Below are 23,421 nucleotides of genomic sequence, written 5' to 3' on the forward strand. Positions count from 1 at the left end.
GCTGCGGCATTTCCTTCAAAATATAATATTTATGCTTATTCAGCAATATTTACCCAGAGCGGGAAAATGGCGAGAAAGTTGGTAGCTTCTGAGTATATTCTAGTTCATACTTACAAAAGTTGAGACAGTTTAGCAAAGCATCATCAATAATCAAGCTTAACTGTCTACACCTTTCTCCACCTTCAGGTATTCTCTTTTTGGAGAGAATGTGGTTGTCATGCTGAGAAACTTCTACCAGAATCTGAGGCCAAAGTAAAACAGGCTAATGGTGAACTCAGAAGAAGGGTTGTTATTCAAAAAGATAAACATTTGAGTCCCTGTAAATGGCTCCAGTTGTAAGACAAGCCTTTGGTTTTTGGCCAGTTAAAGAGCAATCCTGGAACTCACTTTCAGAAACTCAGACAGCTAGCTATTAAAGTGAGAGCATGTTGAGAAAACCTGGCATGTTTTTCTCTGTAGATAGATTTAAAAGGTGCCAGGTCACACAAAGTGTTTTTTTTTTGACTAGTTCTCTTGGTTTCCCTTAAACAGGGAACAGTATATTTTTAGTCTCGATTGGCAATGGGTGTTTAGGACATGTATCCAAAAATAATACCTGAAGTTTTGATTTACCCTTTTTCTTCAATATGTTCCCACTGTCCTGGAAATTGATATATTTTTAGAGTAAGAAGACAAAATATCTTTGTTTGGCTTAAAGAAAATTCTCATAGGGAAGGTTTCAACAATAACCCAGCCACTAGTACTAGTTGTTGTGGATCCATGTTGAACTTAAACCCAGGTTTTTGGCCCTTAAGTCCAACATTGTTTGGCACAACAACCCCCCTACTGCTGAAGAGATTTTGTCATTTTAAGAAATGATGCAGAGCTTTTTTCCTGATGCACTTCATGCATGACATTGAATGGGCTTCTTCACTTCAGTTTGAGGCACTGAGAATGAGGACATGCCAATCCATAGTACAAATAGCGAGAGTTTTTTTGTAAAACTTTTTTTGGGGGGCTTGAACATCCAGCCAGTGAGTCATATTTGAGCAGAAGTTCTTCCTCTGATCTCTGAACCATGAGGAAATGGCATTTGTCCTTTCCTACTTTTAAAACAGCTTCAACACAGCCAAGAAAGTTGACCACAGAAACAAGCTAATTAATAGACTCAACATGTCTGTTTCAGCACACGTACACACTTGCTATCACGCACAGTTAATTGTGATTTCAGTGCCCTGCCCTCTCATTACCCTGTCAACACAGAGAGCATGCTAGCTCACATCAAAAGCTCCAAAAGCAATATTTTTTTTTTTTTTTTTTTCTATCTCTGACTTAAATGTGACCACCTACCAACCCACCCTCAGATGACAGGTCCTCCACTTCAAACGGGCAGAGTTACCCAGAGGCCCTTTGTGTGGGCTCAGGTGCTGACTAGAAAGCCTCGGCTGTAATGAATGACTCGGCAGTGCCAGCGCAGGTGAGCACCGCAGGAATTCTTCAACCACAAGCCTTTGAACTCGAGGAGAGAGGAGTGCATCTGTGTGTGGGGGCTGGAGAGGAGCTCTGAGGGTCAGGCTGTCAGGGACTGCAGCTCTGACTGGGTAGAAAAAGATAGGCAATATTATTAAGGGTGTCAGTGAAATTGTGTCATTACGTTCAAAAGGAGGTAATCTAAGTCTGTGATTGCTTCTTTCATTTCCTTCTGTGAGGATGCTTTCATGCACAAATAATAATTTCATAAATCCAGTGTTTGATGTTGCTTTGATGTTTGTTTGAGCAGCTGTGGCTCAGGAGTAGAGCGGGCGGTGTCTTAACCAGAGGGTTGGAAGTTTGATCCCAACTCCTGCTGTCACATTTTGAAGTGTCTTTGGGCAAGAAAGTGACCGCCAAATAGCTCCTTTAAGCTGTGTGTGAATGGGATATATCATCCTCTGCTAACAAGACTCCCAAAGACGAGACACAAAGGCAGGAAAAGCACAAAAAGGGAAAGTGTGTTTGTTTTATTAGAAATCCTCTGAGATTTTTATCTTTTTTTTGGTTACATTTTTATTTCCTTGTTTCAATCCTTTTTTTTAAATCCTTTTGCCTCAAGTCACGTGTTCAGAGAATTGTGTATGGGCAGCATAATTAAAGGTAGAAGATTTTAACCAAAGTGAGGTCAATGTTTCCCACTTATTTTAAACTTATGTCACTTTTTCCAGACTCCTTTAACTTAACTTCATTTTGACATCCCATCATATTATCAGAAAAATGATTGCTGAATCATCATTCCTTATTGGAGCATAAGACATCAATGATAAATAAAGGAATCTATTTTAAAAGTTCTCACTCAATGTTGATAACACCCTCCTCGCTTCATCACCCCACATCAGCAAACTTGGCCACCAGTCTCTCCTTGCAACATGTCACTGACACCACCAAAACCGCCTCTTTCATCCCAAACGCATCTGCTGCATTGTTTCATTGTGTTTTGTTTTGAATGTTTCATTTTATATTTGTGTTTGCAATCTGCAACGTGTCTTTAAAAACTTTGGAAAGTAAGAATATTATTAACTAGAAACGCATTCAGAGTGCGCTGACCTCCGCCAAGCATATTGCGATGTCACGCAACACTTTAGTCTTACTTTAATGTTATACTCCCTTTCAGCAGACTGTCTGCTACAATTTGTTGTTAGCTGCAGGTTTGTACGATAATTTGATATCTGACAGTGTTGAAAATTATGATGATCCAGTATATTTCATATTCTGGATCTTAGCATCCAGAATATTACCAGGATCTGGATTGTACTTTTACATCTGTCAGAAATTATGGTAACCTTGTCTTGTAAATTTTTGCAAAGCAATGTCATTTATGGTGGCATTATATACACATATGGTGAAAACGGCCCTATCTCAAAATTATAAAGAATCCTTTAAAAAAGTCCTGGTTCCAGACGGTGATCCGGATCACCTCCAAAATTTAATCACTTCTCCCTTATCCCATTTTGAACACATCCTGAAAATTTCATGAAGATCTGTTCATTACTTTTTGAGTTATGTTGTTCACAGACAAACTCAAAAAATAGAGTTTTGACATGTTCATATCAGTCCGTGAATCACCATTACATTATTTCCTCAACAAAAGCTGAAGATTTCTTGACAAAGGTTATCCTTCAAAGTATCCAGATATCAGTTTTTTTTTTAATAGAGATTTCTATGCACCATGCGTCGTTCATTCTTCTAAATGAATAAGGACGCGAGACAAAATTGTGATGCTTAAAGAAGTCAAAGCTTCAGTTTTCAGCTGTAGTTTCTCTTGAGATCCTATTCATTGACTGTTGCTGCAGCGCTGCTGTTGTTTGATTCCTCCTGACCTAAAACTCTCTCTTTTTCCTCCCTCAGGGACCTGCGGAGTAACGTGATCAGTCGTATTGAACCAGATGCTTTCCTCGGATTGCCAGCACTCAAAAGACTGTGAGTAGTTGTGGTTTCTGAAAGTGTGTGTGCTCTACTTTCACACTGTGAGCTCCGAGCAAACACTCTTTTTATCAACGCAAAGAAAAACTAAATAATGGAGCTTTTTATAAACCTCAGTTTGACTGCTGCTTCTATTGTTCGCCATGTGGGTTAAAAAGATTTTGATTAGAGAGACTCGTTAAACTTTAAATCATTATGACTTCAGGTTTTTTTTAAACAGGTTGATCTCTTGTTTTTAAGAAGTGCTTCCCCGCCATCAGTATTCTCCCTGCTTTTAAATATTGTGTTAATGCAGCTGCTGCTTTGTCTCATCTATGCAATGTGCTGTGCATGTTCTAGCAGGTCTAGAGTGTATCCAGCGTCCTTAAGGAAGCATGGTCCAGCAGCAGTCTATTTCTATGGCCTTGTTTTCTCTGGCCCACTGCCAGAGACCACTGCAAACAGTATGAGGCCTTATGTACTTTCACACACCATGAAAAAAGAAGCCTGTATGTACAGTAAATGTGTGGGTGTCAAATATGACTATCATGTGATGGAAATTTTGCAGAGAAAACACAACACTGGAGTCTCTCTGTGGGGAAGATGTCCGTGTACAGTTGTGTGTTTCTGTGTTTGTGTGAGAGCAAGAACACGGCGGGAATTGGAATCACCCGACAGCGCCCGGACGCTGCCAACACAAACTTGAGTTTGGCTGCTGCTGTGGAGCAATAAGAGCGAGACAGGAAGGCAGTCAGCTCTTTGGCTAAGGCCCCGCCTCATTTTCCCAGCAACCTCTGTCTCTTCAATGCATATTCATCCCACACTGAGAGGGATTCACGCCTGCCTTTATGTCCCCAGCACACTCACACCTTCATAAAAGTGATCAATGGTCTTATGTAGATTATGTCAGAGTGCAGTTAGCTCTTGCTTCAGGGTAACAGAGTTTAATTAGCCCCACCGCCCGGCTCGATTAATATCAAAGAGGGGTTTCACTCACTCAGCCATGAAAGGGAGGGAGCAGGCAAAAAGGAGGAACGAGTGAGACGATGAGGCAGAGCTGGGCCCTGGGAATGTAAACACAGAAGCTGTGCATCAGGAGCTGGCAACCATGATACATACACCCTTTGATTCCCAAGATTTAGAGAATTAGGAGAGAAAAGTTCACCTGCAGAAAAACGTGTCCCAAAAAAATCTGATTTTCTCATTTATATTTTGTATATTCTGTTTTTTTCATCACTGTAATTTTTTTAAGCCAGTCCTCAGTTAGCTTCCATGCAGTATTGAAGAATTAGATTTTTCCATTCTCAAAGCTTAGATATTGGAGCGCTGATTTACCTTGTGTTTCTCTTTTTTTAGAGACTATAAAGCATCAAAAGTTAAGAAAATGGGTGTTTAACGTGAGATGTCTTGGTTTTAACGGCATGGATGGGTAGATTTTTTAAAGAAGCATTTTAAGCTGATGTTGCTGTAGTTAGAAAAAACAGGACAGATTTTGATCCTGGAAGAAGGTATTTGATGCTGAATTTAAGACACACATTATGTTGTAGGTAAAATATTAACTGTATACATTGTTAAGTTTTTATTTTTGATACTTTAGAATAGAATAGGATAGAACTTTATTGTCATTGTAACAAGTACAACAAAATTGAAGTTACAGCAGCAATCAAGAAAACAAAAGTAAGAAAGTGTATAGAAAGTACAAAAAGCTCCATAAGAAAATAGATGATGACAGCTTGTCCATCATTGTCCAGTTCAGCCAGCCTCCACCTCCACAGGATCCAAGACTGAGCTTCTCCAGTCATGCTCCATCTCTGTCTCCTAGATCTTGTCTACTCACAGCAGGTGAAGTTCTTCCAATGTGACGTTGGTGTCTGATGTTAGCTCCATTAGCCATGTCTGTGAATAGCATGATGCTACTCTGCCTTCTGGTATTCCCTCTGTTGCCGGGTTAGCTTAGCTAGATCTTACATTCCCAATAACAATGGATGGAAGGACAGGTCCATGTTGTCACTTCTTAGCTCACACCTGAGAACCAGCACACCATCCTCACCTCCTTCTCCTCACCTTGTGGGAAGACACCAGGCCCTACACCAGTTAGCACTGACATGCTACAGGCAGCTAACAGCTGAGTTCACATGTAAACAATGCAGCCATGGTTACATGTAGGATCTCCAGACAAACACAGGAGAAAAAGTAGTAAAAATATCACTGAAGACACAAAAAGTTTGGTGTCCATGACCGACAAATGAGCCATACAAAGTAATGATCCACTCCAGAGACTAACAAATGAATTACAAGAAATTGACAAAGAAGAGAGAGCTGCTGCAAAAGGCGGCCATAGCCAACAGGGCGGCGCCTAGCTATATGGGTAGAAGTCAAATTAACGTTTTGAAAAATCACTCCTGGGAACCAAAAAATGACATAAAAAGCATCATAAACACACTTTTTCAATAGATCCCAAAAAAATGTAAACATTCCCAACAGTAAGAGTGGTGGTGAGTGTATCTGAGTCTGCCATCTCCCTATATTTTTAAAGTGTCCTAACATTTTCAAGCATCAATCATCATGCAGTACGAAGCTCCCCGTTAACAAGTCGGGACTAAGAGGAAAGATGTAGGCTCAAGGTGACATCACCAACCATCTCACCTGCTTTCAATCTGTGTGCACTGGATATAAATCCAACATACTTGGTCCATGTGGCTTTGTCATAGCTACAAGTGTGATGGAGAGCAGAGCAGAAAGACATACACACCTGGTAAAGTGCACAAAGCAGCAGACAAACAACATCTGTGTCCTTATAAAGCAGTTTGGAAAAGTTTAAGTATGGAGCTATTTGACTGCCATAGTACACTGCAGGAAAAGCGGTTCCTGCTTTTGTTTGGTCCAAGTAGTTTCTTTTATCCAAAAAGAAAAAAGATCAACATGAAAAAGTTTTAGAATAAACTCGGTTGTCACATCCTTCTAAATCATCACTGCAAATCCTCTCCTGAGTTTAACTCACTGCTACATTAAAAGGCATAAACCAGCGTGTCCTCACTGTGACCTCATGTAAAGCAAAGAAACAAGTCGGACCACTGCAGCTTGAAACACACAGTCAAAAAGGAATGTAAACTCTGTAACTGTGGGGAATGTAATTAAAGCGTGGAGCGGTCTGATCACACAGGATTATTTCCTGCTCGTGCGTCAACAATACAGGAGACACAAACTTGTTATCCCAGTCACCCAAAACTTAGTTTGTGGCCTCGAGGGGTTTTCCCTTCGTAGTATTTTTGAAAACCGATTACATAAATTTCAACTTCACAATCTGAGATTTCAAATTAAAACTTCTTCCTTTTTTTGCATACAAATGATGCATTAAAATTTAAGCTTAGCGTGGGCTGTTAGCTAGGAGTCAAAAACTTCTTGATGATCATGTCATTATTTCATTGTACCATTAATGTCAGGCAAAACAGTGTAAACAAAACTAATTTTTCCCTAAATAACAGCGTTCCAAAAATAATGTCTTTGTAACTTTTGCACCTCGTCTCCATTTGAAAGGACTGGCATGTGAAGACCTCTCCACTCTCACCCTCTCCTCAGGCTAACATCTGATCTGGAAATAGCCGTCTGGTTCCACTTGTCTGAGATCAGTAATCAGCGCGAGAAGCTCAGGTTTAGGGTGCACTGTTACCGACACCCTCCAGGAAAAGTCATGTTTCTTCCGCTTCCACTTCCACTCTGCCCCCACACACACACACACACACTCTTCACACACATTTTTACACTTAACAACACGACAAAAGTCAAACACAACACTTGATTCAGCTGGTTTTCTCAAGCCTTGGCCTGCTTTACTCTGCATTCCACCGACAGCTGCATGAAGAGCTTTAATCACATCAGACTATTTTTGCATCTGCTGGTCTTATCACTGGCAAGAACTGAAGCACTGCACTCAAAGAGTCTTTAGTGCTGTTAATGCGCTGTGTGCCATTGGTTGAAAGATGAGATTTTAAGGCTAATGCGAGTCCACTTGTGGAAGCAGATGTGGAGTGAAGAATAAAGTTGGGAAAGTCGCCCTAACAGAAGAAGAAAAATCTGTAAATTAGCTTTATTTTGAATGATTTATGAAATCTATAACTGTCTCTAAGTAAGTAAAAGTCAAAGTATTGACGTCTTGTCCACATCCCTTGCTGCAGCTGTAACTCTAGTGTCTGAATCCTGGTGATAAAGTGGGATGAAAGTTTGCCTCGAGCTAGAAGAGGGGAAAACCCTTCCTCCCCTCCTTCACCTCTACTCTGTTATTCCTCTCCTCACACACAATGCTCACACAAATTGGCAAGCTCACAACAAGCGGCTTCTTCTTCTTCTCTTCCTCCGAGTGGAACTAATAACCTCACACAGTAAATTCCCCAGCTGGTACCTTAAGGAGCAGCACCAATAATTACATAAATGCTCGAATGTTAGCATATGCCCGGCAGTCATTTTCCAGGTATCACTTTGTGTCGGAATCGCGTTCCTCGAGCACCCCAGGATGTAGTTCAGCTGCTGGGCTGAGGTAATGATGTGTCGTCTCTCCCAGGTTCTTGTTTCTTTACTTGGCACATTTCAGTGATTAGATCATTACAGAGGAGTGTGTGTTACAGCTATTGAGAAGATGATGTCACTTTGAAAGCGGGTTGCTTTAAATGCTATCCCTCTGGGAAATTACAGAGCAGTAAAGTGATTGTCAGATAATATCAATGAGCAGGAACAAATCAAAGCCATTGTGGTTTAGCATACAGCTACTTTAAAGCTGTGCTCAGACTGTTTTTGTTGGACCAGTGGGTCAGAAGATAAGACAATTCAATAGAAACTCATTCATCTTTGCAGAGGATTTCGGCAGCTTTCAGCTCATTGTTTTGCTCTCTGGCCTGAAGGAAAGAGTCAATATTCCACTCAAAATGCTTACTGAAGATCTAAAAGTGAGGGAAGTGCAATTATACCATCACTTAAAACAAAATTAAAGAGGGGGTATCGTGGTTTTTCTTTAGGGTTTATTATGTCACTTTTGTGCCCTTGTTGTAGCTTTACTTGATTTACAACTCTAAAGGTACCCACTTTATTCACTCTGCTGCTTTAGAAAACCTGTATTTCAGCCTCTGACTGGGAAAAAAAAAATTTAGCTGCTGTCTCTTTAAAGCTACGCAGCTCCACAAACCCCCTTACTCCTGATTGGCCAGCTTCCCAGAGGCCTGTCAGGTGCAGTGGGTGAAGTCTGCCCTTTGAGCATGTCATGAACCAGATGGGAGATCCTAGTGTGAAGACCTAGTAAAGATGTGGTGCTTATCCTATTCTATTCTATTCTATTCTATTCTATTCTATTCTATTCTATTCTATTTCTCCATTTTTTTCTTTTTTTCTTCTTTTTTTTGAACAGACAATTTTGAGCAGTTTACAGACAGATTGGAGGATTTCTACAAAATGTGAATCCATGGAAATCCAATTAAAAAGATGCACAAACTTATGAGCACCCAACACTGTTACATTGTATCTATGATTGAAACATGAAAAACCATCATACCCCTTCTTTAAATCATAAAAATTTGGCACTTCTCATTAAAAACAAAAAATAGGAATAGATTATTTTCCCTCTTTCAATCAGACTCAATTTAAACTTCAAAGAGTAACTTCTTTAGATACTTTAAATCAGGGATGATGTCAAAAGAATACACACCCTCTTGAGGAAACAGAACCAGGAGTGTTTAATGTCTTTTTACAGATGAGGAGGAAGGAAAGACATCTAATATCCCTCCTCTGCAGCACATTATTATTCTGAACTTCACCATCTGTGCGGGGCGTAACATATCTCTGGGAGCATGAGTTAGATATAAAGATGGATACTGTTTTCTGGGACGGAGCTCTGCAGAACACACATGAATTCTCTGCCAACTCCTATTCAGTTGTGGCTGTAAGGAAAGCATAATGCTGTCTGCTCTTACTCAAACAACAAAATTCCTTTAAGGAGTCTTGGTATCCCTTCTTGTCTCGAACAGATCTGTAGTTTAGGATTTTGGAACATTGCTCTTTCAATAACAAGATCCAAACTAAAACAAGTTGAAAGACTGTTTTAACGTTACAGCTGATCATCTTCATCCTTAAAGGAGGAGTCTTGAACTCTTCCTTCAGCTTCTTAATACCAGCTGTCTCTGAGTGTTTACACATTGGCTGTTATTTACCGAGTAAAGATCTGTCTCTTTCATGTCATCCTGCTCGTCTCTGATTGCTCCTGAGAGGCGTCAGGAGTCTCAGACACCACCACCTGATGTTTGCCAGGGACATCATGTCAGGTCACATCCAGAGGAAAAACACACACTTTTGACGTGTTCGACATCAATCACCAGCGATTAATCGTCTGCCAGAGCATTACTGTGCCTTTGATGTGGAGGTGCCCCCGGAGGCCCGCACACACACATTATCGAAAAATCACCTTGAAAGTTGTAAATCTGTCAGATGGACTTTTGAGGCTGTTTGCCTGAACTTGTCTGTGTTGAACTTAAGTCTACACATTATCTCAAGGGCTTTTTATCTTAAAGACGTTTCTCATATGATATGATCACATTTTCAGGGCTTATTTCAAGAACAGACTTTCCCACGCTGCGTTAAATCTTTTTTTCTGACGCTTTTTGATACAGTTGTGGTTTTCCTGCGGACAAAACTTCAAAAACGCTTTTGTGTGTGTGTGCTCCACAGAGACTTGTCCAACAACAGTATCGGCTGTCTGAACGTGGACATCTTCAAGGGCCTCATGAGTCTGACCAGATTGTAAGTTGATTCTTTATCACAGATTCTGATTGTGTGCTAAATAAAACAACAGTTGTAAGTGTTGCAAGATTTTTTAACATTTTTCAAATCATTTTTTTTCCAGAAACCTTTCAGGAAACATATTCTCCTCATTGGCACAAGGGACATTTGACAGCTTAGTGTCTCTGAAGTCATTGTAAGTATGATAGACAACCAGTAGTCACATGCAAGCATCAATGAGTGGACGCTGGGAAATTTATGCAGCACAAACTGTATCAAAGAAGTTTTTAAATTGAATCAAATAAGCATGTTTGCTTCATTTTTTAATCTCTTTAAAATCTCTTCATCCACAGGGACTTTCAGACGCCGTACCTGCTGTGTGACTGCAACCTCCTGTGGCTGCTCCGCTGGATCAAAGACAGAAACATCACCTCCAAAAACACTAAGTGCTCGTACCCACAGTCTCTCCAGGGGCAGCTGGTGACCTCTCTCAGGCCGGAACACCTCACCTGCGGTACAAAAACACACACACTCTCCGAGATCTGACAAAACATAAACCCTTAAATAATATTTATTGAACACCAGGAGTCATTCATCATTTTAGAGGCACTATCTGAAGTGTAATTTGTCCGGCGTGTGACAATTTGGCGGGTCAGAATAAGTCATGTTGAGTTGTGACACAGATTATAGTGTCAAAATGGCTCACTGTGTCTTTAATTTCTCTGTTTTTGGTGTCAGCGAGGCTGCTGGTGTTAGGGGAGCTGGGGCTTGTGCAATGACACAGGAGATAAGAGACGGGCTGCCCAGGCCAGCGCTGCCTTTTGTTTGTACTTGCTCATGTCTTATCAGTTTGGCACTCATCACAGTGAGGGATTATGAAGCACATGGCTAAGATCTAGCTGGAGCCTTGGTCTGACAAGAATGACAAATAGTGCTAATGTATCAGGATTTGAAAGCATTGGTAAGAGCCTCTGTGCGCATGAAAAGTGTCAGGAGTGAGACGAGAAGTTCTGCAGTAAGAAACCACAACATTTGATCAGATAGAGTGAGAAACTTGTTGGGAATGGATCTGAAAAAAGTTGTCTTTTAAGTGCCACTGCTTGTGATGTCAGACTTTGTTTTTGTACGCAACACAATAAACCAGGGTAACACTGACCCTTTTTAACTCTTTTGTCTGATTTCCTTCAGATGCTCCTCTCGAGCTGCCCTCTTTCCAGCTGACTCCGTCCCAGCGTCAGGTGGTCTTTCAAGGCGACAGCCTGCCCTTCCAGTGTCAGGCCTCCTTCATCACTGAGGACATGCAGGTGCTGTGGTACCAGAATGGCCGCATGGTGAAGTCTGACGCAGCCCAGGGCATCTTTATTGAGAAGCGCATGGTGCAGAACTGCTCTCTGATTGCCAGGTAGGCTTTTATTTAACCGCTTAATATCTCCACCAGATTTTTTTTTTTTTTTTTTTTTTTTTTAATTATTTTTTTTATTATTTTTTTAATCTTATTTTTAATTTTTTATTATTTTATGATTTATTTATTTATTTTTTTATCATTATTATCACACATATTATTATTGTTCCTGTTGACAGATTAAAAGGAAATAAAAATTTGTTAAAAAAAAAAAAAAAAACATTTCCACCAGATGAACCCTGGTGTCTAATTTTCTTTTCATATTCTTCTTTCAGTGCATTGACCATCTCAAACATTCAGCCTGGTTTCACTGGGAACTGGGAGTGCCGCGTCTGGACCAGCAGAGGAAACACCACCAGGACTGTGCACATTGTAGTTTTGGAAAGTTCTGCAAAGTACTGTGCTCCTGAACGCATCTCAAACAACAGGGGAGAGTTCAGGTTAGTGTGTACAAAGACACCTAGTCTGCATCCAGACACCAGTCAGAAGAGAAGTGATAAAAATCTCTCAGCTATAAAAAGGTTTTTTTCACTATTGTTGTTGTTTCAAAGAACAACATGTGCAGGTTGCTCCCATGTCAAGCACTGTAGCTCCCCCTTGTGGTGAAACATGTCAAATCCCCCATGGCTCTGGCTCTGGCCTTGATCATGATGCTTTGATGCTACACATTAAGGTTCACATGGCAAAGTTGACCAAAAATCAGGACATCACATGCATCAGTTAATGTGGACTGTGATCTTATTTGTCTCCCTCTAGGTGGCCGCGCACCCTGGCAGGGATCAAAGCCTACCTCCCCTGCAACAGGCTGACATCCAGCGCAGGCTCATACTCTGGGAGTTCAAGCGATGGGGAGCGGGCGTGGCGCTACTGCGATCGCAATGGGCTGTGGGCGGAAGAGGACTACTCCCGCTGCCAGTTCCAGAAGGATGTCACAAGATTTCTACATTACCTGTACCAGGTCAGTTCTTGATGCTGTTCTTTTAATGTTTTGTGCCTTAGTTTTGGATTACTTTAACAGACTATCTTCTTTCTGTCTCCTCTTTAGATGCCTCTGAATGAGAGTAATGTTGTGACCGTTGCTCGTCGCCTGCTGGTCTGCACAAACGATGCTACCAACTTCTCAGACAAGATGGACATCATCTTTGTCGCCGAGATGATTGAGAAGATCGGCAAGTTTGTGGAGAGGTTTAAAGACGTGAGTCCTACTTGAAGCAGTTTAACTTCTGTGTAAACTTTTAATAAGCTTACATTCACAGCAGATGCATGCAAGTTGCGTATTACCCCTTTGAAGGACAAATAGATTAATGCTCGACAGCTGTTTGTTGTCATGTTGTTTAATGAGAAAGGATGTCTCGTCTTGACTTTCAGCACAGCTGTAGGCCAACAAAAAGAAAAGTTTTAAAAGTAAAGCAGCTTCCAACATGTTTTAACGGCTGCAGGCCGGCGCTATATTAAAGTTTATTTGGGTGACAACATGTTTGAAATGTGTTTCCAATAGGGGCTGAGCTGTCTCCCTACAGCATGTGTTTCCTGATGCAAACAAGATGCTGTCTGAACATACTCCCTCCTTATGCTCCACTCATGTGACTGAGAGTGCAAGCTGTGGAGCTGCTGCATATGGAAAGCCAATGATTTAGAATAACCATAACATGAACATTTCTTGTCTTGCAGTTGGGTGAAGTGATGGTAAGCATGGCCAGTAACTTAATGCTGGCAGATGAGCGGGCGCTCTGGATGGCTCAGCGTGAAGCCATGGCCTGCTCACGCATCATCACCTGCCTACAGAAGATCGCCCTGTACCGTCTCTCCACAGCTCAGCCCTTCTTCCTGGTTAGTAGCTGGAGTCTGTGGTTGCTTTGTAGTGAACAGTTTCTGATCCCTGTAGCAGAACCAGTTGTTAATGACTCTTCAGTCTCTGACTTTTTAAGCAAAGAGGGGAAATTTTAATAGGTGTACAAGAGATTCCAAACTTTTCAACTTGGAAAAAACTTTTTCTCCTGTCGTGAAAAAAAACACTAATGGACTCATTCAGAAAAGACCAAACAACAACAAAACAAAAGGCCTTAGATATTAAATGTGGAGGTTCAGGAGAAGATTGGCTAAACTATGTGAGCATGTTGCTCTGTTATTAAAATCAATCAACAACCATCATACCTACCATCCTAGCTGAGTTGCCTCAGGGGTTTAGTGGTAATAAATAACTGTAGTAAACAGATGAAAAAAAAATTGTTTATATTTTTACAATAATGGATGAAATATATGGATTCGGATAGCATTTTGTTACCTCCTATCAATGTTTCACAACCCCAACTTTGGGAACCTCTGGAGTATTTAATGATATCAGCAGTTTCAGTCAGTCTAAATAGATTTTGAAACACTTTTTTCACACATCGCTCAGTTAAAGTACTCAGACCAACGCTTTCTTGAGCAATAATCTCTTTTAGGATAAGTTATTTATTCTTTCATTAGTATTTGCCCACAGTGTTGGTGTGAGAAGACACAGCATGTAAACCGATATTCCAGTTGAATCTGTGACGCTGTCAACTGGCGACTTTCAACTAAATTAGTTTTTTGGTATTTTTTTTATTGTTGCAATACCTGTTAAAACTGAAACAGTCTCTTTTTGTTTTGATGTCAAAAGTAACTTATCAGTTATGTCTTTGTGGTATAATTGGACTCAGATACATTCTCAAAGGACTCTACCAATGACCATAGATGCATCGATTGGAAGTCACCAGTTTTTCCAGGTGCTGGACTTGTACTTGTAGATTTTTCTGAACAGAATATTTATGAACTGCCCCTTTAATCTTGATTGACAACAGCAAGTGGCAGAAAATGACTATCCAGGCCTATCATTTATTTCAGTAAGATTTGCATTTCTTTTGTTTTCATATTTTTAGCAGTGACTTTTCATTAAGTTACTTTCCGTGTTATGGTTTTGTTTTTTTTATAACTTTATTTTAAGGTTTTTAGGTTATGTAACATATAAACATACAGATATACATACATAATAACATACTGTACATACTGAACTTGTACAGACAATGAAAACTTCAAACCCATCCATAAGCCCTCATAAACCCCCAATGACCAAGAGCACAACCCTAGCCAAAAGTGATCAATACAGTTGAGTAGAGGTGTTAATTGACATTAGATAAATAAATAAACATGAAACTAAATGAACACAAAACAGGATACAAAGGTTGAATATGTAAACTCACAAGTAAATAAAAACAGAGACAAAACTGAAACTTAAATGAAACAGTAAGGGATTGTTTTTTTTGTAATAGTCTATTGCAGCAACAGGTTAACTGGCATCAAAGAGACATTTTTTTTAATAAATTCGACAACGGGAGACCATACTGTGTGTAATGTTTTTTTTAGAGAATGTTAATTATTTGATATGTATGTTGAAAGAAAAGCATTTTAGCTGTATTTTTTGAAAAAAAAAAGCCGAACTGGATTAAATGGTCATTAAATAGGCTACACACAGGGAAAATGTATGTTTTCCCCCTTTTTTTTTCCCTTGCACATTTCGTCCCATTGCCCTTTAAATTTGTTTCCATTGTCCTTCCAGACGTCCCCCAACATCGCGCTGGAGGCTCACGCTGTCAGGGCCAACGACTGGAACGGCATGACCTGCATGTTGTTCCAGAGGCCGAGCCCGGAGCGTCCACTCGGCCTCGACCGCCAACTCACCTTCAAATGCAACGCGACCAGCTCCCTCTCCAGCCTCCTGCACAAGGTCAGATACAACTGTAGAGTTATACACTTATATTCCAATGCCTGAGATGTTCACATGAACTAATTTATCTGCAACTTGTTTCTTGTTATATAGAGCACTTTACTGGAGGCGTCTCTGCATCTCCCTCAGTCCCTCTTCACACAGACTGCGCTCCCTGGGCAGGTAGATGACACGGTCTACAAGCTCCACCTACTGGGCTTCCGCAACGGGAAGTTTTTCCCTTCAACAGGAAACTCCTCTCATCTGGCTGATGGAGGAAAAAGAAGGAGTGTGGCCACCCCTGTAATCATGGCCAAGATAGGTCAGTCAGTAGTTTAATATTGTTGTGAATGTGGAGAGTGCTGTCATATGAAGAAAACTTTTCTTCATGTTTCTAACACCCTGCCTGTGTTTCTCATCAGATGGCATGTCATTTCGTGCACTGAAGACCCCAGTTAACATCACACTGCGGCGCTTTGCACGCGGCTCTGACGCTGTCTCTGCCACCTGGAACTTCAGCCTGGTTGGAGGCCACGGAGGGTGGCAGAGTGACGGCTGCCGGATCCTGAACCACCTTGACAACTTCACCGCCATATCCTGCAACTCTCTTGGCAACTATGGACTGCTCATGGTAGTTTTCTGTTATTTGCTTTGAGATTTGCCCCCTTGTGGCCATTTTTAGTATTGCCACAGGTAAAAAAAAAAATGCAGGAAAAGTATGAGACTAAGTTTTCTCTTTTTGTTGTCTTCTCTAAGCGCTGTAATTCTTGGGTTTGGTCTTTAAACATCATGGCCTAAAATCTGGATTTTAATTGAATCTGTCACGCAGGACCTCAGCAGTGTGGAGTATTTCTCTCCAAGCATACAGCCGCTGCACCCAGTCATCTACGCCACTGCCATCATACTCCTCCTCTGTCTGCTCACTGTTATCATCAGCTACATCTACCATCACAGGTAATAACACAGAGTGTTGTTTGGTTTATTTTTAGTTCTTTGCCCCTAAAAGATAGTTTGTCACACTCCTTATCAGTTTGAACACAAACATCTGCTTCATCCACGTGTGAGCTGCAGATTTTTCTCCACTCTAACTCTGTGACTCGCTGATTCTGTGACTCCAGGTCTGTCCGCGTGAGCCGCAAGTTTTGGCACATGCTGGTCAACCTCTGCTTCCACATCTCTCTCACCTGCGGCGTCTTTGTAGGCGGCATAAATCAGACGCGGCATGCAAGCGTCTGCCAAGCGGTGAGTACACACCACCCGCACACCTCCCATCAGCTCTCCTGCTGTTTATGCTCTCCTCTAAATCTAATAGTCAGCAGGCAGAAATGAAGCAGTGCTCCGGATGTTTTCAAGGAAATAAACATTGGAGAAGTTGCCTGTGGCTGAGTTCACTCTGCTTATGAAACTTGTGAAAACTGTAAAAGATGCTTAGAAAGATACTGTAGATTGTTTCCAGTGCTGGAGGCAATCCTGCTCCTCTCCTCCTCGTGTGTTGCACTGAGACACACCACTTCTTCATTTTTCATCACACAAAGCACCTGGAAGAAGGATTTTGGCAGATAACTCTTTTGTTTATTTATATAATCCCCTCTGGCATAAATTTCTATCTCACTGGGTGATTTTTCAGCTCATGCTGATGATCACACACTCGATGCAGAATTGCTCGAGGATCGTTTTGCCATTTAAGAGCCTCCTGTGTGATGCTTTTAATCATTTTTATTTTATTGGTGAAAGTTTACATCAGGTGCATTCTATCATCCTGATTAAGGAGATTAATTTCATCTCCTTATTTCTCGTAAATGTCTCACTTATGGATGTCGTCTCTTCTAGGTGGGCATCCTGCTACACTACTCCACTTTGGCGACAGCTCTGTGGGTTGGTGTGACGGCACGGAACATTTACAAACAGGTGACGCGTAAGGCCAAGCGCTACGAGGAGCTGGATGAACCCCCACCACCACCCCGGCCTATGCTGAGGTAACAGATGTGTGTTCTCAGCAGCTACACTTCATGTAACACATCAGGAAGTGCAGCAACTTTCATGTCTGTCCTCAATATTGTAACCCAACTCTGCAGGATGAGCTCTGCTGAGGTTAATCAGAGCCTTTCTCCTTCCTGTTTGATTCCTAACACTGATGAAGACTTTTCAAACTGGTTTTAACATTTTAAGTCTCATATAACAGCAGTTAAGTTTCAAACTGTTTGGCTTAATAGGGCTGTATTTTCTGTGTGATGTTTGTTTCCTTTTCCTTCAAAAAGGAATTAGAAATTTAGAAATAAGGATTGCTTTATTTATCCCTGGGGGTAAATCCAGGCATTGCAGTGCAACAAAGAATAAAGAAAATAGGAACAGAAGTGAGCAGAAAATGATGGGGGAATGAGGAATGCAACGAGGAAGTTCAAAAAAAGTAAATTGAAGCTGTATCAAAGTTTCATCAAAGCTGTAACTTTGTAATCTCACCCTGCCTTTCTTTATAAAGTCAGCTATCAATCCTGAAGAATCTGTACTGTGGAAAATGTCCGCATCTGACATCTACCCTGTCAGAATTTTCAAGCATTAAAAATTGCTATATAGAACAAGTCAGTGTAGTCGCCATCATCTTGTTTGTTTTCATGGATCACAAAGAGACATAATTTTATTGTCTCTGTTTTAATCAGCTAAAAGTCTTCTCAGGAGCTGTAATCCATGAGTATTTCGGAAATATTTGATTGGGGCTGTAACTTAAAGGAATGTGAATACATATTTTTAAACTTTGGTTGTATGATGTACTGATCAATATTAAGTGTAATACCCTGAAGGGATACTCATAAATTCAGTCCTTGTCTTGACAAGCGCCTGGAGGACAGAAAAGAAAGGCTATAGATGATTACTTAAAATAGTCTTAGAAATCTTCTGACTTGCATTCTGAGGATTTAAAAAAAACAAATGTTTATCTCATCCAGAATAAGTGGATTGAATTTATGACCCCAATACGAGCAGACTTTGTTTGATTCCACCATCAGTCGTAGTCCGTCACCCACAAGTGACAGTTCTATATGTAAAATAAAAAATAGTTAATCCCTTGTATGGGTGATGTGAACATATGTAGATGTTAAATGAATGTTTAGAATGTAAACAGTAGCAATAAATGCACTAGGGGTGCACCGATCACAATTTTCTGGCCGATGACCCACCACTGATCTTTAAAAAGCTTGACCTGCCGATACCGAATTTCGGTCGATACCAATTTTTATTTTTAATTTTACAACTGAGAGACTATACCTTCAATGTTCTAATCTTATTTTATTAAAAATCATTGCTCAATACCTGTGAAACAATAAAATCTTTGTGTTTTAATTTAACCAATAAAGTGTCCTGAGTTTTAGGTCTCAGAGCAAAAAGCAAAAAAGGCTGGCTGTCAGACCTTCCTGGAGGTATATAAGATCAGTTTCATGTGTAGGATAGGCTGATCACCGATCACTCAAAATTAAGGAAATCGGCACTGATCAATCAGTGCATGCCTAAAATTCACTCACAATCAAAGAAACTATCTTTTCCAACAGAAAAAAGAATAATATAAAAAAGTAATAAAAGCTCTCAGGTTGACTTTACCACATACTTATGCTAATTTAAGAAACTCCAGTCCAAACTCCAGTGTTGGTGTACTCTCTGTTAAGCATCTTATACCAGCTAAAAAAAAGACAACTACCCCTTTATACAGGCAACATCTGTATGATGCCATTTGTGCTGTTTCTTCTGCGTTACCTGACAGGATGTTACAGATTTAACTTGGTAACTTTAAATCACTCCTTTGTGTTTATTTCTCATCTTGTTAAATGCTATTTAGCCCTAAAATACATAACAACAAAAACTTACTTTGATGCTGCACAGGTAATAATCCTCCTGGTCCAGAAAAAGCTCTAAGTTTTGAAGGGATGAGGGTTTTCTCTGTATGTGCACGTTTGTTGGTCAAGCTGCCACATGGTGTCACTGTAGAGTCCTCAGATACTCACCCACCTTTCTGTGCTTCAACCTACAGGTTCTATTTAATCGGCGGAGGGATACCTGTCATTGTCTGTGGGATCACCGCTGCAGCGAACATCAAAAACTACGGCAGTCGCACCAGTGCACCATAGTAAGTCGGCTGCATAAGGAGTGGTTAAAGCTCCCTTCACTCAGTGTGGGCTTATGAAAACTCAGTGTTATTACATCTGGACAACAGTTCAATAATACAGGCTGCATTCCCATGAGACACTTCACACTCTGTCCTCAGGAGGAGTTGTGTCTTGTTATCCAGCGGCCAAAGCTGGCTGCTCTAGTAAATAATGCATACTTTTTATGAGCACGGGAAAGTTTATTCCCTGAAGTTGTGATTATGGAGGCCTATTAACAGTGTGTGCATCCAAGCAACAAGCAACCGCTGCCAGTGTACAGCCAGCCCCTTCCTCCCCCCCCCTCCTCCTCCTCGCTCCTCGCTCTATAGTGGCAGCTGTTTAGATTGTGCATGGTGGCGGACTAATTGAGGAATCTGGACCCGTATCTGTCTGAAGTCTTTGGAGTTTAATTAATTTTTGGAGAGAAAAATGAATCCAGCCTTTGTTAGTTAACAGAGTGGGTCGAGTAGCGTAGATATTAGATGGAAAAGTTTTTAAAGAGTCATTTAAAGTTTTAGAGTAAATAATGATGACAGAATGTGAGAGGGGGAGGATGTTGGAAGATTTCCCTAAAGTTTGTTTAACGTATCAGAAAAAGATGAGCTTGATGGATGATAAAATAACACTTTTCATAGCCATGCCTCAGGCTGTTTGATTCCTGACTCTGTCTTTTCCTCTCCTTAAAGCTGCTGGATGGCCTGGGAGCCCAGCATCGGCGCTTTTTATGGCCCAGTGGGGTTCATCGTCTTTGTGGACTGCATGTACTTCCTCAGCATCCTGCTCCAGTTGCGCCGCCACCCTGAGCGCCGTTACGAGCTCAAAGAGCCAGCAGAGGAGCAGCAGCACCTTGCTTCAGCCCACACAGAGCCTACCCCTGACTCCCACCCCCTCACCCTCCATCTGCAGCCACACGACGCCGCCTCCTCCATCGTATCTGCCCCCCACGCCGTGCCCCTGTCCGCCCTGGAGAACGAGCACACCTTTGCAGCTCAGCTGATTGGAGCAGCTGGGGCGTTGGGCCTCTTCGCCGCCCTCTGGGTTTTCGGGGCCATGGCTGTTTCCCAGGAGCACCCGTTTGATTTAGCGTTCACCTGCCTGTTTGGGGTGGCTGCGCTGGCTCTGGGGGCGTTCATGGTGGCTCATCACTGTGTGAACAGGCAGGATATGAAACGTCACTGGTCCCAGGCTTGCTGCTCAGGGAGACGAGCGTATTCCGCACAGGAGGATGTGCTTCTTCCTCAGCCAGGCGTGGCCATGACGTCCACCTCAGGATCTGCTGATAAGCCGGATGGGGAGTCGACCAGGTGTGGCCACAGCAGTGCAGACTCCTCCTACACCAATAAGAGCGCCCCGAGCATGCGTAACTCAGCCCATGGCAGCAAACTGACCAATCTGCATGCAGAGGCCGCTCAGTGCAAACCTGCTGTGGCACCAGCTGCAGCAAATGGTGCCGCCATTTTGGACAACAGTCTGACTGAGCATTCGATAGACAATGAAATAAAAATGCACGTGTCGCCGGTTGAAGTTCAGTTCCGCCCGATGAATAACATTAACAATCCAGTGCCCTCAAATGGACACAGGCATCACAAAAACAGAGCACGAGCTCACAGAGCGAGCCGCCTAACGGTGCTCAGAGAGTACGCCTACGACGTCCCGACAAGCGTGGAGGGCAGCGTGCAGAGCGCCCCTCAAAGGCGGCACCACCACTATGACATCGCTGCGAGAAACAGCCGCAGAGCTGCCTACATGGCTTACAGGGAGCGGCATCAGAGCCAGATGCAGCAGGACAGCAGCGACAGCGCCAGTCTGCCGCGCCGCTCTCGATACGCAGATAAAGGAGGAGGCGGCTCGCTTCGGAACGGGTCAGTGGTGACTGTAGAGACTGATCGGGAGGCAACGCCGGCAGCGTCCAGCTCGAGCAAAGAGTCGGCCCCAGTGAAGCAGCCTGGAAGCACAGAACTAGAAAGCCAACCAAAGTCGTACGGGCTCAATCTGGTCTCTCAGAACGGCGGCACACTTAAAGAAAATGGACAGCCTGTGCCTTTAATCAGCACGGAGAATACAGCCAGTGTAAAGACCGGCCTGTGGAAACATGAAACTACTGTGTAGCTCCAGTTTCCGTCCCAAAGACTGCATCTGCCTCCAAACTGTGAAATGTACTTTTGTTTTATTTGTTTGTAAAGTTAAAGTACAATCGACGCATACTGCCACTGAACTGTCTCTGTAGATAGGTTTTTGTAAATTTGTCTATTTTTGTAACCTTTAATCCAATCTTTGAATTTCATTCGAGCGTTGTGCATGGTCTGAGCTGTGGCCCTGTGAATACAAACCCTCACCCCGGGGAGGTTTTTTCCATCTTCTAGTTTGTCCAAACAGTAATAAAAGAAAAGTTTACAGCTCCAGTGTTTTGATTCTTGCGATATCACCTGAAATATCCTCTCAGGTTTCTGCAGCCAGAGCAAAGGTGAGTCAGAGCTGTTTTGTTTGAAAGAATTACTCTCGCTGAAAGTATATGACAAGCTGGTAATTGGGTTTTTTCGCTGACCTCCAGGTGGCCTCGGGTATCTCTCCACAGCCGAGCAGCGCTTTAATTGCACCTTGCCGTTGCTTTGGGCTCCGTGTGTTTTTCCTCCTCACCTGCTGGCAGACTTGATGGGCCCAGCGCACATTCTGGGCGCCGGCGCTGTGATTGACAGCCGACTCGCGGGGCAAAGTGAAGCTGCCATGAGAATAACGGATAATGAGAGCAGTGTAACTTCTTCCTCCTTCACCTTCTCCCATTTTGCCGACAGCTGAACTGGAGTCCCTCTCACAGCTCGACATCTCTGTTGGGTAGTGAGCACAGATCAGACACAAAGTTTGGAGTAAGTTTGGATGCTGACGACTGTGAAAATGGAGTTTGACTTTTTGTAGGTTGAATTTATCTAGCTCGGGGATTGTGTCAACATTTATATGTCCAAGTCTGACAGAACATCACTTCTCTGCGTCTGTAAAGCTTAAGGGTGACTGAACACTGGTGGAACAAATATAAAGATCCTCTAAATTTCACAAGTAACAGTACATCATTGGTGGTTCCTGAGCAGGTATATACGTAGTTTTAACAAAAGGTTTTAGAAGTAGAATAAGCCACTGTTACAACAAGGATGCTTGTAGCTCTACAGCCAACCAGAGCCTAAAAAAAAATAAGTCTTTGTGACTTGTGACTTCTTATTGAAAAGAATGATCTGATGTGGATTATTGCTACACTTTAGATCATCAAGTTATAACAGCGCCACCTCATGTCTGTTGTCTTTCAATGCATCAAGAAGCCGTACTTCCTAACTGCAAAGGTTTGAATGAACTGAGAGCAAAACACTGAGCTGGGACCAGGGGTGACAGGGGGCAGCTGTCACACGTTAAATTCTTTTTACATGAAACAAGTTTGACAGATGACATATTAACAGTACATGATCAGTAAACTTCTCTCTCTGCCAGCTCAAAAGGAGCAGTTTTACTTCACCACAAGTGCAAGTTACTTCATTAGTCAAACTGTTTTTTTTCTGTGTAGAAACTGTTAAACTGTTAAGTTAAACTCAATCAAGAATTAATTCAACCTTGTTATCACTGATAGACAAAGTAAATGGTTTTTCATATGATTTTTAATATAAAAAGTTTCTAATAACTCATTTTGAGTGATGCAGTGATTATACCTCCATATCACATTGTTCTATTACAGCAGGGGATGGCCAACAAATCAGAGACCAAGAGCCACATAAATTACCGTGGTACTACAAAGAGCCACATCACACGTGGTCTTACAAACGCACTTTTTCTAACACAGAAACAAAATGACATAAAATGAAAAACAATCCATTTCCAATTTTCAAAGCTGGATTTGTTGTGTTTTTAAGTGTGTTTAAATTTGTACTTGAGCCAAAAGACAAATTTTTGTCTTCACTGCAGAAGAGACAAAATTCTATCTATCTATCTATCTATCTATCTATCTATCT

The 23,421-nt window shown here is 41.7% G+C and overlaps 1 protein-coding gene across 3 annotated transcripts in view; it reads left to right on the plus strand.

Moving 5' to 3' along the window:
* adgra3 (adhesion G protein-coupled receptor A3) overlaps window positions 1–21,824 on the plus strand; it is a 167,794-nt gene extending 145,970 nt beyond the window's left edge. For all 3 annotated transcript variants that reach the window (XM_074661902.1, XM_074661903.1, XM_074661901.1), the window contains 17 exons: window positions 3,361–3,432; window positions 10,123–10,194; window positions 10,298–10,369; window positions 10,527–10,687; window positions 11,362–11,575; window positions 11,851–12,015; window positions 12,332–12,533; window positions 12,621–12,770; window positions 13,247–13,405; window positions 15,153–15,320; window positions 15,414–15,621; window positions 15,722–15,930; window positions 16,129–16,253; window positions 16,418–16,541; window positions 17,130–17,275; window positions 19,318–19,413; window positions 20,119–21,824. In XM_074661902.1, coding sequence (XP_074518003.1) covers window positions 10,178–10,194; window positions 10,298–10,369; window positions 10,527–10,687; window positions 11,362–11,575; window positions 11,851–12,015; window positions 12,332–12,533; window positions 12,621–12,770; window positions 13,247–13,405; window positions 15,153–15,320; window positions 15,414–15,621; window positions 15,722–15,930; window positions 16,129–16,253; window positions 16,418–16,541; window positions 17,130–17,275; window positions 19,318–19,413; window positions 20,119–21,541 — 3,639 coding nt within the window. In that variant the 5' untranslated portion in view covers window positions 3,361–3,432; window positions 10,123–10,177 and the 3' untranslated portion in view covers window positions 21,542–21,824. The remainder of the gene's footprint in view (window positions 1–3,360; window positions 3,433–10,122; window positions 10,195–10,297; window positions 10,370–10,526; window positions 10,688–11,361; window positions 11,576–11,850; window positions 12,016–12,331; window positions 12,534–12,620; window positions 12,771–13,246; window positions 13,406–15,152; window positions 15,321–15,413; window positions 15,622–15,721; window positions 15,931–16,128; window positions 16,254–16,417; window positions 16,542–17,129; window positions 17,276–19,317; window positions 19,414–20,118) is intronic.
* Window positions 21,825–23,421: the final 1,597 nt, after the last annotated feature.

The sequence above is a fragment of the Halichoeres trimaculatus genome, unplaced genomic scaffold (assembly GCF_033239565.1).
Source record: "Halichoeres trimaculatus isolate MK-OKI-2021-1 unplaced genomic scaffold, fHalTri1.1 fHalTri1_scaffold_22, whole genome shotgun sequence".
Taxonomy (NCBI): Eukaryota; Metazoa; Chordata; class Actinopteri; order Labriformes; family Labridae; genus Halichoeres; species Halichoeres trimaculatus.